This window comes from Oryctolagus cuniculus, chromosome 12 (genome assembly GCF_964237555.1).
Source record: "Oryctolagus cuniculus chromosome 12, mOryCun1.1, whole genome shotgun sequence".
Taxonomy (NCBI): domain Eukaryota; kingdom Metazoa; phylum Chordata; class Mammalia; order Lagomorpha; family Leporidae; genus Oryctolagus; species Oryctolagus cuniculus.
The window spans coordinates 101,421,885-101,437,333 of NC_091443.1; the positions used below are offsets into that span (position 1 = coordinate 101,421,885).

The 15,449-nt window shown below is 59.7% G+C and overlaps 2 protein-coding genes across 13 annotated transcripts in view; both read right to left on the reverse strand.

Annotated features, from left to right (window-relative positions):
* Positions 1–6,004: 6,004 nt before the first annotated feature.
* RPS17 (ribosomal protein S17) lies at positions 6,005–8,911 on the reverse strand. Its single transcript, XM_002721477.4, has 5 exons — positions 8,666–8,911; positions 8,261–8,412; positions 8,005–8,110; positions 7,654–7,719; positions 6,005–6,130 (listed from the first exon to the last, which is right to left on the reverse strand). Exons 1-5 carry the CDS (start codon positions 8,666–8,668, stop codon positions 6,050–6,052), a joined length of 408 nt encoding a protein of 135 aa, XP_002721523.1. The 5' UTR covers positions 8,669–8,911; the 3' UTR covers positions 6,005–6,049.
* Positions 8,912–9,586: 675 nt separating this feature from the next.
* CPEB1 (cytoplasmic polyadenylation element binding protein 1) overlaps positions 9,587–15,449 on the reverse strand; it is a 100,298-nt gene continuing 94,435 nt past the window's right edge. For all 12 annotated transcript variants that reach the window (XM_070054565.1, XM_017337568.3, XM_070054568.1 and 9 more), the window contains 4 exons: positions 13,845–14,043; positions 12,617–12,711; positions 12,139–12,219; positions 9,587–11,017 (listed from right to left, as the gene is read on the reverse strand). In XM_070054565.1, coding sequence (XP_069910666.1) covers positions 10,907–11,017; positions 12,139–12,219; positions 12,617–12,711; positions 13,845–14,043 — 486 coding nt within the window. In that variant the 3' untranslated portion in view covers positions 9,587–10,906. The remainder of the gene's footprint in view (positions 11,018–12,138; positions 12,220–12,616; positions 12,712–13,844; positions 14,044–15,449) is intronic.

The window sequence follows — 15,449 nt, forward strand, 5'->3', positions numbered from 1 at the left end:
ACAGCACCGGCCCCAGATCTTAACAATGTTAACTCTCTGCCATCCATGCCCTCAAAATAACCCCCAGAATTGGGTTTAATATTGACGCTCACTGTCTACAGGAGGGCCACCACCTCACGTCTCTGGCCCTGTGGTTGCTGGTCCCCAGATGGTCACCCGGCACCTGTCAGTGACTGCTCCAGGAAGGGACACAGAACCGGTTCTGCCAATAAGCCAGCCAGGGAGGTCTCCTGGGGTTCTCAGTCCCACCAGAGAGCCAAGGAAGACGCAGTCTCTCCTTCCTGTGGGTGCTTGGGTCTGGATGTGACCCCTGGGACCGCTGCATAAAACTATGATGCCACCTCCAGCAGTGGCAGTGTTGAGGGACAGAAGGCCCTGGGCTCTCAGTGTGGTCACCACACTGCTGGGCGAGCCAGCCCCAAGGCCCCCCACCCTCACCCCACCCCCACGCTTCCTGTGCAGTGACGCCATAAGGACTTGTCCCCGAGGTTTCACCAAGGTTCCCTCACACTCTCCATTTCTACAGAAATGTCCAGTTTGGGGAGGGAAAATACAAAATAGGACGGTCTAAGGGCCAGCACTGTGATGTACTGGGTAAAGCCACAGACTGCAACACCGGCATCCCATATGGGCAACAGTTCCAGCTCCTGGCTCCTGACTCTGGTCTGGCCCAGCCACAGCCGCTTCAGTCATTTGGGGAGTGAACCAGCAGATGGAAGATCTCGCTCGCTCGCTCTGTAACTCTGCCTTTCCAATAAATAAAATCAAATCTGGAAAAATAAGAGGGGGAGCTGCTCACCATATTGCTAATCGATGTGTTGCTATGTAATGAATTACGCTGAGACGTCGCAGCTTACCCAATAGCCCTCATCTGAGTTTCTGTGGGTCAGGAACTTGGGAGTAGGTGGGTGAGCAGGTTTTGGTTCCGTGTCTCTCACGTGGCTGGAGTCAAGACGAGGGAGAACGGAAGTACTCTACTAAAGCAGTACCAACCCTTGCAAAAACAGTCAGAGGCTGGTAGCCATCTGGGGCACATTTCACCAAGAAACGGGGCGAAATCTTGGTCTACTCCTATCCTGCTCTCACCAGCTCTGAAAACCCCGAAACCAACAGCCCACAACACAGTCCAAAACAGCAGCCCGACAGGTGACAGTGGGGACAAACTGTGGCTGGGGTCCCCCCGCAAGGTCTTCTCCCCAGAGAGCCGTCAGCCTTCCACTTGTCCAGTGGGTTCCCGGAAGTCTCCATCCGGAAGCTGCCATTAACCAGACAAGGTTAATGACAAGGCTCCCAGGTACACGGGACTCTGTGTGTGCCCGGAAGAGCCCGGAGGAAGCCCTCTCCCCTAAGGGCACAGAGCCTGTGTGGAGAGGAAGTGACCGTCGCGGCATAGCTGCCAAGCACCGGGCTGGGGCTGCTCGGCACAGGCTGGGAGGTGTATCCTCCCAGGAGTTAGCGGGAGTGTCTGACACGGACCTAACCAAGCCGAGACTTCAGCGGTCCCCGTGGAAAACAGCACAGACGCTACCGAATGACTCCAGGGACATCACCCAAAAATAACCACCGCGGAAACCCTAACACCAAAACAAAAAGGATAGGGGAGGGCTCCGATTTCCAGAGCTGCCACACTTGCATTTTTTAAAACGTCCATTTTCAACAAAATACTATGATATGCAAAGAAACAAGCCAGCAGGACCCACACCACCGGGTGCAAAAAAAAAAAAAAAGTGTTTTTCACTGCACTTTTCATCAAGTGCGAACATCAGTATTGGGGCGGGTGGGGTGGGGGCCAGCGTGGGGTTGAAACGACGGGGTCTTTGGGTTAGGGTTTGCCAAGCGCATCTGGAGCACTGCTTGGCTGCTACAGAGAATTCAGCGCGCGGGTCATCGTGGGGAGGCGGGGCAGGGGCGCTGGCGCGGGCTTCCCGCCCACCCTTGCTCTCCATCAGGGTTCCCAAACACCAGTCTCGACCTAAAAGCTCCCATCTCCGCGGGAGAGGAGGGGATGATTCATTTTTCGAGGCTCCTGGGCTTGGCTGCGAAAGCCGGCGCTCAGCGAGCAGGAGACCCGCAAGATGGTCTGGCGCTCGCTCTCCAGGCGCGCGGCGGGAAGCGGGCCTTCCCCGCGGCACACGAGCGCGCGCCTGGCAATGTCGGCCCGGGGCTGGGGGGGTCGCGAGTGGAGGTGGGAGGAGGGGGATGCACGGGTCTCTGCTGGGAGTCCTGCGCGTCTCGGGCCCACCGTGCTGCCAACCCGCGCGCGGAGAGGGGCGAGCGCGCGCGGAGTGGCCTTGCCCGCGGTTAGCCGCTCAGCGCGCACCCTGTTCCCCGGCTCTGCAGGGCCTCCGCCCAGTTCGGACGCGAGGCTGACTCCCGAGAGAGCCTTTTTCCTTTTCGGGCTTCGTAATTTAGAGCTTTTAGCCCGATTTTCAACGGAGACCAGTTTTCGCGCCAACGGGGAGCGACTGAAAAGCATCTTGTGTGTGTGCACGAGGGAAAGACAGCGCCCGCCTCCTTGCGGCTTCTCCCCAGGGCATGGAAGTTTCTAGATGGCCACCCTCCTGAAATGAAAATACGCAAATCAGCGCCCGCAGGCCTACCCGGGGGCGGGGGTTACGGGCAGCGGCGGAGCGCAGGGCTCTCTGCGCGCCCAGCCCGTGGCAGGAAAAGAGCCAGGGAGACTTCAGGGCTGTGCCGGGGGCGCGCTGCGAATGTCTCCCCGAAACCCGCAGGGGCGCCACCCCTGGAGCCAGGGTGGTTGGAGGTGCAGGGCTGGAGAGCGGGAACGCCAAGGCGCCCGGGGCGCCCTCTGCGTGAGCCTGGAGCCGAGGCCGGAACGAGAACTCTCCCGAGGCTCCGTGTGCAAAAGGCGGCTTAGAAACCGCGACAGCCCTCGGAGCCGGCTCGCGCTGGCCTGGGGACGTCCCGGGCCCCGGCTCCGGCGGAGCCCTCGTCGCCCATGGTTTCCGGTGGTGCGGGTCGCCGTCCGGGACCTCGCATTCCCACTTCTGGGCCCTGCGGGGCGTCTGGCCGCTAACCGCCCGCTGAGGCCCGCGTTGCGTGGCGCGGATCTGGAGACGCAAACACGCAGCGTGGACGTTGGACCCGCGGCTCCTTCCCAGCGAGGGAGAGGGAAACGTAGGCGCCGGGTGCAGCCCGACTTTGGGCAGTGGTGGTCTGGGACCTCCGGGGCTTCCCGGGGCTGAGCGCAGCGCAGGCCACTGCACCAGTGACGTCGTGCGCTCTGGGGCTGCAGTCTTGTTAGGCGAGCGGTGGACACGGGACCCACAGCTGCCCAAGTCCAAGAGCGAGGGAGGCTGAGAGGGAAAACCAAACCCGAGGGGTCCCCCGTGGGCGGGGGCTGACTGCCGTCAGCTGTGACGCACCTCAGCGTCACCGGCGGTGGCATCCTCGATTTTCCATCTAATCCTTTCATTCCTTTACTGCCCACTGATACTGTTCCTAGTACCCAGAACGCTTCACAACACCACCCTCCAATGGCTAATGGTCCTCAAACAAGTTTTTTTTTTCTGGATAATTTCCTTTGGGGACATTAACTCACCATCAGAGAGCCGCTCTTACAGGCCCAACAGCTAAGGCCAGGTTTTCCTCTTCATTCACATGACGAGTATGTACCAGTAATTTTTTCCCCCAAGACTTCACAAAGTCGTGATGGGCCTGGCTTCCACTGAAGCCCTGGCCATTAGGTTCCAATAAAATGGAGAGCCCGGATGACCCCCGGCAATTAGAGCCAACAAGGACTTGCAGGTAGAGGGGGACTTTGTGCTCCCACAAAAGTACTGTCCCGTGAGGGGCGCCATGAGCTGGGCGCTGCCCCTCTCCCGGCCCAGGAGCGTGGGTTAGTCTTGCCTAGGCCCCATGCAGGGTGCATCCCTCCCGCATCAGCCTGCCGGCTCCCTCACTGCAGAGCCAGGGCCGCGTCCATCTAACCGATTGCCTCCCACAAGCCCTCCACTCCAGATAGAGCAGAGCTCCCCTTAACTCCTCCGAGCCAGGGCCCGTGAGCCCAGTCCTCACGGCTCTGAGTTCTGTTCATACAAGAGGTATTTATTGGCTGTGGTTGAAACTGACCAAGGACATTGAAGGAAAAAAACCACAATCACCTCCAACCGTTTCTGGTCACTTTCAGATTTCTCAGGAACAGAGTCAGACACAGAACACAGAGGTGGCCCCGTCTCTTTAATGCCAAGGCTGCTATTCTGCCCCAGAGCGGGACGACAGCACCCCAGGGAAACCAGTGCCGCAGTCCCTCAGCCTCCCAGCGCTGAGGGCAACCCGGCCCCAGCTGAGTGCTGGCAAGAGGCGTTTCACAGCTGCAAGAACTAAGGCCCGCAGCCCTCACCCACTCCGCGGGGCGTGGTAACAGGTGCTCCTCGCAGCCCCCCGGGGCAGCCCGCCTCTCCTCCTCCGCCCCCAGTCCCCAGCCGCGGCAGCTGAGCTACCTCCGGCCAAGGCGTGGAGCTGGGGGAGCGCGCAGAGGCAGAGCGGCGACGACACGCCCCCTAGTGGAGGATGGTGGCAAGTTTCACAGCAGAAGGCCGGGCTACTGGCTTTTCCCAGGAACTTAAAAGTTAACGAAAAACAGGAGTTTCAGCCTCAGAAAATGTCCTCACAACTACAAGATTTATTTATTTGAGAGGGAAAGTTACAGACAGTGAGAGGGAGAGAGAAAGGTCTTCCACCTGCTGGTTCACTCCCCAAACAGCTAGAGCTGTGCCGATCCGAAGCCAGGAGCTCCCTCCAGGTCTCCCATACGGGTGCAGGGCCCAAGCACTTGGGCCATCCTCCACTGCTTTCCCAGGCCACAGCAGAGCTGGATTGGAAGTGGACCAGCCTGGGGCTGGCGCCGTGGCTCACTAGGTTAACCCTCCGCTGCAGTGCCAGCATCCCATAATGGGCGTGGGTTCTAGACCCGACTACTCTTCCCATCCGGTCCCTACAACCGCATTGGAGACCAGGAATAAGCACCTGGTTCCCGGCTTCGGATCGATGCAGCTCTGGCTGTTTCGGCTCTGGGGAAGAGAACCACAGAAGGAAGACCCTTCTGTCTCTCAAAAGAGTGGAGCAGCCAGGACTAGAACTGGCGCCCACAGGAGATGCCAGCAGCGCAGGCAGGATTAACTGACTCCACCACAGCACGGGCCCTCACCACTACCACTGACAGTGGGAAGCCCACAGATGTGCCTTAAAAGCAAATGCCCCACCCCCAGAAAGCCAGTGAGCTCAGACGACACCCACCCACGCAAAGGGCATTCTGCAAAAGGACTGCCCAGGACTTCTCACACTAGGGACACTACACAGGAAACCCGATATCGGCTGTGGGCTGGGCCACTGTTAACCTTGATTCACGACTGGACTATGGTTACGTAAAGGCGTGTTGTTATTCTTAGAAGATCCTGAAATATTTGGGAGTAAATGGGCACATCTCAAACTTGTTTAAGCTCCAATAGGCCAGAAACCGTGACCATGTGCAAAACGCAGACGACTGGCCAGTCTGGGTAGACACACACCAAAGTCCTTGTTTGTGCTATGCTTGCAACTCCGAGTTTGTAATTCTATCAAAACGAAGCTACAAACACGTTAGATGGCAATTTGCTGTTACCTGCCTGTCAGAAGCAGATGTGTGCCCAGCACCAGAGCCGGCCTGGCCACTTCCTCGCTGACAACCGAGGAGCAGGAGTCCAGGCCCGCCCCCCAGTGAGACACAGATGCAGTCCCAGCCCGCCCTCCCCACGGTGGACGCGCTCCAGGGCGCAGAGGGAGGAGAAGCAACCCAGCCAGGACCTCCCCCTCCCACCACAGACCCCCGTGACTCCCCTCCAGGCTGTTCTCACTGTTGGGGACCCTGCTAGCTGGGCATGGACCTCAGGAGGCAGCTCCCCCACGTCCCCGGCCGCGTCCCAGGCACTGTCGGGAGGGCCCCACAGCCCCAGTGCCCTTGCGAGAACTCCTGCTCTCGGCGCCAGACGACAGAGGCAAAGGCTGGTTGTCCCAAGTTTATTGAAAATAGACAGTGAAGCGGAAAGGCTCACACGGCTCCACGCGGCGTTTTGAAGTTCATCCCCACTGTAGGCTGCGTGACCTGCAGGTTGGACAGGCTGCCGAAGTCCTGGAACAACAGAGGGACCCAGTGAGCACCATCTGGCCGAGCTGAGGGGGTCAGGGCAGCACCCCCCACTGTCTGGCCTGGGGCGGGGCTGGTGGGACGAGGGCCGACACCCCAGACACCTGCGCTGGGGCTCCCCAAGCAGCACCCCTGCTCTGCCTGTCTCCGAGACACTGCCAGGGCGCCCTTGGCCTCCGCATCCAGACTCAGCCAATCACAGACTGGAGGGAAAAAAGCCATCCCTGGGCCGCATGTAGACTTTCTTTTCAGAGAACTTTATTTGTAAGGCACAGTGAGACAGATCTCAGCTGTATGTTCACTCCCCAGAGAGTCCCGACAGCCATGACTGGGAACCCCACCCGGGTCTTCCAAGTACTTCCGCCACCACCTGCTGCCCTCCAGGGTGTCCATCAAGAGGAAGCGGGAACCCAGGCACTCGGGGCTGCGGTGGGGGAGGCCCCAGGGTGTCCTGGGCACGGCATCCAATGCCCATGTGCCCACCTCTCTTGGTGCCCTCACTCCCTAAGGACTTCATCAACGACACACACAGCACTTACACCACAGCCCATGATGCCACCGGCTCCTGGCCCGGAACCCACTCCCAGGGCAGCCCGCGGCCCGGAAGCACCTCTAATCCCATCAGCACGGGCACAAGCTCTGGCCAGCCCTGCAGCAAGCCCAGGAGCCCCGGGCCCACCATGCACCTGGAACCTAACGTGCAACTTGGTCTTTAAGAAAGACCACACAGTTGAAGCAGAGAAGCTACACACAGGACAGCGGTTGTTCGGGCAAGGACCCGCAGATCCACAGCAGGCAAGGGGATGCTGGGCCGGGCCACAGGTGCACGCGAGCTCACAGTTCTCAAGAGTTTCAATCTCTTAACCTTCCAACGACCAGAGATGGAAAAACTGGGGGCGAGAGGTGTAGCCCTATCCCTTAGCAGAGCGCCTGGGTTGGGGCTCTGGCTCCTGGAAGTGGCAGCGACAGCTCAAGTAGTCGGGCCCCCACCTCCCACATGCAAGCCCGGACTGAGCTCCTGGCCCCAGAATTTGGCCTGGGCCATCGCTGGCCGCTGCAGCCACACAAGAAGTGACCCAGCGGGTGGAAGCTCCAACAGAGTCACCAAGAGCCTGCTGGACCTCAGAGCCCAGGCCCCGTCACCAAACTATGGCCCTGTGCACGGCCTACCGGCACACACTGGAACCCAGACCAAAGGAGAGGTGGGGAGGACAGACAGAGCCCCGGGGCGCAATGACGAGAGCAGACAGGAGAGGCCGGAACCGAACCTTCCCGAAGCCACAGCAGAGGCCAGTGGGTCTGGGAATTACCACTGTGCAGCCAACACGCTCAGCGCCACCTTCAACAACCAACGAGCAGCCGACCCCCGTTACAGAGCTGTGGGTGGGCGCCCAACCCAGCCATTCCCTGGGAGCTGTGTGACCTCGAGCCCGGCTAAGCGGTGAGCTATTAGCACTAGGAGGAGGCTGCGGATGGCATGCGGCTCGGCGAGGGCAGCCAAAGCTTACCAGGAGCTTCAGCATTTCCTTCGTGTCAGGATCCACTTCAATGATCTCCTGATCCAGCGCGGAGACCTAGAGAGAAAGGCAGGCCCCGTACCAGTGAGAGCCGGCACCTCCCCTGCACGTGTCCCGCTGCCTGGTCCGTGTGCACAGGGGGAGCGAGCCGTGGGCGGGCAGGATCGAGTCCCCCCACAGGGGAAGTCGCTTCGGGCACTGCAGCACGGCCAGGCAGACCCCGGGAGGCCGGCATCAGCACTTATCCAATCAGCAGCGCGGGGCCGACCACAGGTGGGCACGCGGCGGGTTCAGGAACCCGCGTCCCCACCTGCGGGCGAGCCCGGGGCCCAGGGCGCTCACCTCGGGCACGTAGTTGTCTCTCCGCTCCCGCTCCTCCTCCTGCAGCTTGATGGAGATGCCTCTCACCGGGCCCCTCTGGATCCGCTTCATCAGGTGCGTGACATAGCTGCGCCAGACCCTCCGTGAGCGCGCCCGCGGGCGGCTGCAGCCCCGGCCCCGCACACCCCCGGCCGCCGGCCGAGCAGGTGCCGCCGCCGGCCCCGGCCCCGCACACCCCCGGGCCGCGCCCTCCGGCTCCCCGCGGGCCCCGCCTCACCCCGCGATCTTGTTGCGCAGCTTCTTGCTGGGGATGATGGCGATCTCCTCGCACACGCGCTTGTTGGTGTGGAAGTCATTGCCCAGGCGGGTGTAGTACTTCTCGATGATGACCCGGGCCGCTTTCTTCACGGTTTTGGTGCGCACGCGGCCCTGCGGGCGGCAGAGCACGGGGGTCACCCGCGGGCAGCGCTAGCCGAGCGAAGCCCCGGCGGCCGTGGGCTCGCGGGCCGGGCCCGCCCGGGAGCAGCGGAGTTGGGACGGACACTGCGGTCGCCAGCGGCTCCAGGTGGACAGGGTCGCGCGCGCACCCGGCCCAGGGTCTCCCCTCCGGGGTCAGGGATCACGGGGAGCTGTGGATGGGGGACGATGGAGCTGGATAGCGCCCTAAGACCTATACACCTACCATGTTGGCGGGTCCTGAGTGAAAGAGGAAACAGGAAGCACAAGAGAGGCCTATAAAGCGCAGGCCAGAAAGCCGCTTCCGCCCAGCCCGGGACGCGCGGAGCCTGCTCGAGCGCACCACAGCGGCCCCTGGCGGCGCGGGGCGGAAGTGAGGGCGGCGCACTGCCCGGGTGGGCGGGGCGACGGCGGCCCCGCCCACGGTGGGTGGGGCTCGTCCGCTTCCGCGCCGCGCTCGCTGCGCCGGCGTTCAGGGCGGCCGCGGGTCGGGGGTCGGGTGCCCTGTAGACCAGGAGCAGGTGACTCCCACACTCTGGGCAGTGTGGAGACGACTTCCAGTCCCTGAGAGGCAGACGGACCCACGGCCACGGAGACGTGTGGAAGTAGGGGGTGGCGCCCCCTCCCCAGCCATCGCAGAGCCCCGTCCCGTCCGGAGCGGCGGGCTGTGCCAGGCGCCTCGAGTGGGTTTCCGGCCCCGCGGTGGGCGCCTGAGGGAAGGGCGGGCCCAGCTCAGCGCCACAGCTCCCGGCCTGTCCGCCTTGGGACGCCCCCAGCGCCGGCTGCCCGCTGTCCGGCTCCGCACCCTCACCGGACAGGGCGGAGACGGCGGGTGGGTGAAGGGCGGCGAGTCTCACCCGGACAGAAGGGACCCCGCCCCCGAGTGGCCGGGGCGTCCTGGGCGAGGAGACCCCCGCGCCCCTCAGCCGGGGGCCTCAGACCCACTGCGTCCCCCACAGGCACCCCAGGCCGGCGGAATCCGCGGACCCGGCTCCCTCTGCCGCTCACCGGAGTCAGGACGGGACGGACCCAGGTTGGGGGAGAAGCCCCCACCCCCCGGACAGCTCCCGAAGCCCACGTGGTCCCGCCGCCACCCCGGGCGCCCCGGGGCCCCCACCTCAGACAGACACAGACACGGACCCAGGACTCTGCTGCAACGTGTTTATTATGTGCCAAAAAAACTACACCACAGCGTACTCCACGCATCTGTAGGCGAGTGCAGTCTGGCCCGCATATACTACAGTGAGGTAGAGACTTCACACACAGCTTCACAAAACCCACAGAGTAGCTGGGATCTGCGACAATGCGACAGCAGCTCAGCAGGGGGGGTCATGACACTGGTTCTTTGGCACACGGCTTCCCTAAGAGGGGCAAGTATTTAAAAAAAAAAAAAAAAAGGAGAGAGTCAAGTTTTCAAATTCCAGTAGCGGTTCAGTCAACTGCAACTGTGGCTTCGTACATTCCTCAAACGAGCCGTCAGAAGGGCACTGCCCGCTCTGGGAGGGGCCCGGGAGCCTTCGTCCACCCCACCGAGAAGCAGCCCTTTTTTTTTTTTTTTTAAGCTCAGTTACAAAAGAAAAAAGTCCTGTGAGTCTGTGATTAAAAACTTCTATCAACCCTCCCCCGACAAGTGCAACTGAAGAAGGTGCGAGAAACCATTTGAAACTATGTACAGCAGCCGCTCAAATGCCCTTTATCGGGTCCAGTTTCAAATAAAACAAATTTTTTTTTCTTGGTTGCAAACGCTTTGATTTGCAACCGTGTGAAACAGTGACCAGTAGTCCCCAGACACAAATTTGCTATAATGTTAAAAGCTGCCAGGAAAGAAAAAAATCTCTTGTTCCAAATGACTTAAAAACTGTTTTAAGGAGTGTAAAAAGGAACCGGTAAAAACCCTCGAGCGTAAAATATGAAATATGATTTTGGTTTAAATGAAGAGCAAAGTCTCCTTGTTGTTTACAGTAAAAAACACCAGCTGAACACTCAGTTTATGCCGTTCAGGTGGGGGTTAAATAAATGGAAAGGCACTGTATGGCAACTGCAAGGATGAAACCAATGAGACCTGCGCGTCATCACCATCAGTATTGCAAGGAATGTAAAAAAGCGCTTTAATAAATAAACCTCTAGATGCAGGCGTCCGTGTCAACACCTTCTGGACACAGTCTTGTATTTTCTTCTTGCTTTTCATCAGCAAAATGAGAAACTGAAATCTGGGAAAACTACAGAGTTGCTTGGAGGGCGAGCCAGAGGGTCCTTGCTCTGGCTCACCCCGGAAACAAAACCCGACGAAACTCATTGTGCATTAATTAGTGCAGAAACAAAGACAGATTCAGCAAGTGCAACGGTGACTATGAGTTCCCTTGTCCTCGGGAAGCCAGCTCCCTGGTCGCCAGTGGCAGGGTGGTGCCGGCCACCGCTAGACCTGCCAGCCTTGGGCGCCCCAGGCCCCCGGGCAAGCCCGGCTCCTCTAGCTGGCCTCTCGGTTCTTCTGGTTCCGCATCAGGGGGCTGTGGTGGCGCAGGCCCTCCATGCTGTGCCGCCAGTGCCAGCAGCTCCGGCAGAAGTACTTGAAGCAGACCTGGGTTGGAGGGACACAAGAGGAGAGGTCACGTCCACGTCAGCTCCGGCTATAGACAGGGTCCCTGGGAGCTCGCTCACCCCAACCATGGACTTCCAGGGGTGCGCAGAGACTGCGAGCGTCCCTCAGCCCCTCGGACCAGTGCACCAGCTCTGCTCTGCCCTGCCTTTCTCACCGCCGACACAGAGCTGCCATCAGGGCTGCTCACATGGGGCACGGTTAGGGACACATCAGCGGCCAACAGCAGGCACTGGGCGGGCAGAAGTGACTGGTGGGTTCCCCCTCTTGCTGTGTACCCCCTCAGGCAAGCCACTAGGCTCTGAGCAAGGACCTGGAAATGGAGATCATCTCTCAAAGATCCCGAAGCCCACCAGGGAGGCCCAGAGCTACCCAACGACCCTTCGCACTCTTCACAGGGGCCCTCCGCGTAACCATCATCTACCTCCCCCGAGGTGGAAAGCGCAGCCACAGCATTGCTGAGAGAACTAAGCACAGCGGACGGCCAGTGTCCTCGGGGGCCGCCCGCTGGACAGAGCATGGTGCACGGCGGTGACGGCACCACCTGGCCATTTGTCAGTGGCCACCTCAGGCCCGCAGACTCGCCATCCACATTTCAGTGAGGCCCTTGGCTGACGCGTGTGTGCGTCAGCTTGAGAAACACAGCCAAGCACGTCCATATCCGTGCCCCACCACCCAGAAACACCAAACAGGAGACTGTCACGCTGCTTTCTGCCTGCTGACAACAGCCCAGGCTCAGTGTCAGGGCGGTCCAGGGGCCCAGAGGTCAAGGACAGGAGTCCCTGAGCAGAGATCAGTCAGCCTGGGGGGCCCAGAGCTAGAGCAGCGGTACTGGCTCACGGTTCTGCCCCCGGACAGGCACTGCCAGGAGCCGTGTCACACAGGAGCATCCCAGGCAAAGACCAGAGTGCCCAAGGCGCAATGCAGCCAGCTCCCCAGAGCCCCGGCCAAGCTGCCCACAGCAGGGCCCGGCCTGACCCCGGCGAGCGTGACTGCTGCCGCCTCTGCTCTCTTGACACAAGTACCTCAGAACTCCAACCTGGGTGTGCACTGTAATCGAGGATGGGGGCTGCCGAGACACCTCCGGTGCCCAGGGGACTCACCTGATCGCGACAGAAGAAAGGCCCGGGCTGGGAACTGCAGATGTGACACGGAGAATCCTCCAGGTAGGGGTCTATCTGGACCTGCACGGAAGCACAACAGGAACAGGAGGTGCTCTCCTCACCAGGGAGCCGGGGTCAGAGGGCACCGCACGTGAGGCACAGTGCTTGCCTGTTTGAAAGGCGGCTTAGAGCAAAGAGCAGGCAGAGACTAGACTGGCACCAGACACAGCCAGGCTGGCGGCTCGGGCATGCAGGAAACACACGCTCCTGCCCGGTCACCTCAGCGTGCTACCCCCAGACTCCACCACTGAGTGTTCAGAGAGGCCAGGTCGGTCAGGATGCAGGACTTAGCGAGGCCAGAAACCAGCACACTGTGGGGCTCAGAGCGCCCAAGCCCTCGCCTCAGTCCTTCACAGCTCGGCTCACTTTGCCGAGCAGCCCCAGCCCCTCAGGGACCAGAGTAAGGCCGCTCACTCACCTTCTTGGTGAACTTGGTGGTTTTGATCTCCACAAAAGCAGCGCTCACTGCTTTCAGGTAACTGTGTTGGTTGTTGAAAGTCACACGACCAGACCCTAAGGACAAGACATGAGCTTACCTTCCAGCCGAGTTTTCCCAAATGCCTCGCTCTGCCCTCAGGAAGCCGTTTCTCTACGAGTGCCATCCAGCAGAAACACAATGTGAGCTACTCGTGTACTCTGCGATTTCTGGGTAGCCACATCGGAATACAAAGCACTGGGACTTTAGTAATGTGGTTAACCCGGCATGTCCAAAACATCTTTTCAACATGTAGCACCCGCCTCATTTCCAGCACAGCGATGGCCACATCTAGCTGGTGGCTACCGCATCAGACAGTCCGGAGGAGACCGTGTTGGCATGAATCATGGAGTGGGAAAGGATGGGTCTCCATGGGAGGGAAAGGGTTCCTCCGGCACAGTAAGGTCACAGGGCTCAGAGTGGAGACCAAGGCAGCACAGCTCTCTGGAGGGCAGGCCCACCAGGCCTGGAGGCACTCGAGCCAGACGTAGTCCCAACCTGCACCGGCTGCCCCCGCCTCAGATCCCCGGTGCAGCACTGATGAGCACACAGTGCTCCTTCCTGCCCAGATTCAGCCGTGGGGAAATGGCTTAGTCATGTCTGGATCAGAGAGCTGGCGGTCTGCTCCACCTCCAAACCCCACCGTCGAGATCATTCTGCCATGACTGAGGAACTGACCTCAATTCTCAGAAGGGCCATTCAAAACCCAGTGGTTGGACCCACACTCTTACACTGGGATAGCACTGGCCGAGGCTACACTGCTGCCCATCATCCAGAAAGCCCGCCTCTGGCCTGACCTGGTTTTTGATCCTAGACAACACCAGAGTCTAAAGTATTATTAATAAAGCAAACCAGGCAAGTTCAGGAAACCTTGGCCTTTTAATAAAATCTCTATCTGTCCCAAAGTGGTTTGGTTGTGAACTCTGAGCTTCCAACAAGGTCCCTGCTTCGTCCTTCCTTCCCACCACCTCCCACAGTCTCCAGTCACCCTGTCTCGGGTGCAAGAGGTGCAGCGGAGGGCTGGCGACCCGCTGGGGATGCTCCACTCCTGCTATGCGCTGATCGGGAGACCTGGGTCAGGTCTCTTGCTGCACCCCCGTGGGGAAGTATCACAATCTTGGTCTACTCCCAGGAGCCACCCAGCTTTGCCACACAGAAGTGGGACACTCACCAATGGGATACTTGTGCTTATCTGTGTCAATCCCAGCATACACCACTCCCCCAAATAGGTCATTCAAGATGGCCGCCAGGGCCTCAGCGTTGAGCATCCCGTGCAGAGCACCAACAAACACCGTCCTGCTGGGGTCAAGCCTCTGAGATGGGCTCCGGACGAAGTTGCTGTCAGCCAAGACCCAGGGGATCACCTGCACCTGAAAACCACCCAGAGGTGCATCAGCATGGCGGAGCCACAGGGAGACAGGCTCTGGAGACACTGCAGCAGCTGGTCCTGCACGGCACTGGGCAGGCAGAGGCCCCCAGGCAGCCCCCTACCCCTAAACAACTAGAGCTAAGCTCTCAGTCCACGATGGTGGAAGTCACCACCAGAGCGGCGTTTGCTCACCCTTCAGTACAAGCAAGTAAGTACCAAGCTGTCAAGTCCAGGAGCCACTCTGTCACAATCTCCCACCGTGTGGTTACAACAAAGGGCCGTGGGCACGGAGGAGCAGGGAGCACCACCTGGAGTCCTTGAGAAAGGAAGGAGTCCCAGGTAAGTGGAAGGCTGGAGGGGCTGGCACTGTGGTGCAGCAACATTGGTGTCCCTTGGGTCCGGCCGCCCTGCTTTGAATCCAGTTCCTGCTAACATGCCCGGGAAGGCAGAAGGTGGCCCAAGTACTTGGGTCCGTGCCACTAGGTGGGAGACCTGCTTGGAGTTCCAGGCCCTGGCTGTTGCAGTCATTTGGGGAGTAAATCAGTGGCCGGATGATCTCCGTCTCTCCGCCTTTCAAATAAAATAAACAACAACAAAAAGGCTGGGATCTGGAAGGACAGCACAGATACTCGTGGTATCTGCACCCATTACTGGCCCACCAAGGCTCCAGAGGGCTCATGCCAGGGGCAGGGGCATGGAGAGGGCGTGTGGAGCGTCATGCCCAGAAGACCCCGGGAGTCTTACAGTTCCACGGGGCAGGAGATGACCACATCCTCTGCCCCAAATCCCAAGCCCAGAACAAAGCCCAGTGTAGCAGGCAGAGGCGGCCACCACAAATGAGCTGATCAGGGAGCCGTTTCTGGACGGTCAGTACGGGGAGACCTTAGGAACTGCACTAGGTTATGGGACACAGGAGGGTACCTAGGAGTGAGAAGTTCTGGGATTCTACTGTACAATAGGACGACCGTGGACAATGTGCTGTGCATGTATTTCACTATTTAAAAAACCAGAAGATGGGATTTGGGATGTTTCCACTATACAGAAATACTAAATGTTTAAAGCGATAACCAGGCTTTCCCTAATTGGACATTATACAATGCACACATGTATCAAAACATCATAGTACCCTATAAATGCATATAACTTTAATATGCCTGTGACATTTTTTTTTTTTTAAAGCTTGAAAAAGATAAAGAATCCTTGAAGCAGGAAATTGAGCTCTGAGGCACAAGCCAGCAAGGAGGGAAGACATCGGTTCCGAGGGCAGGACAAAGCCGGTGAGGACCACGTGGCCCTGGCAGGTCCAAGAGAAGAGTCTGCAGATGGCAGACTGCCTGGACGTGGGCGGGAGGAGTGGGACTGAAGGGTTCCAGTTCCAGTTTAGCCTGGCCTGGGGATGAGACGGCC

Bases quoted from the DNA above. Each gene is read 5' to 3' on its own strand.
- RPS17 (XM_002721477.4), bottom strand. The intron at 7,720-8,004 runs GTGAGCGCCCTG...CTTTCTCTCTAG, and splicing joins GAGACAACTACGTGCCCGAG to GTCTCCGCGCTGGATCAGGA. The intron at 6,131-7,653 runs GTAAGCTTTGGC...CTGTTGTTCCAG, and splicing joins AGGAAATGCTGAAGCTCCTG to GACTTCGGCAGCCTGTCCAA.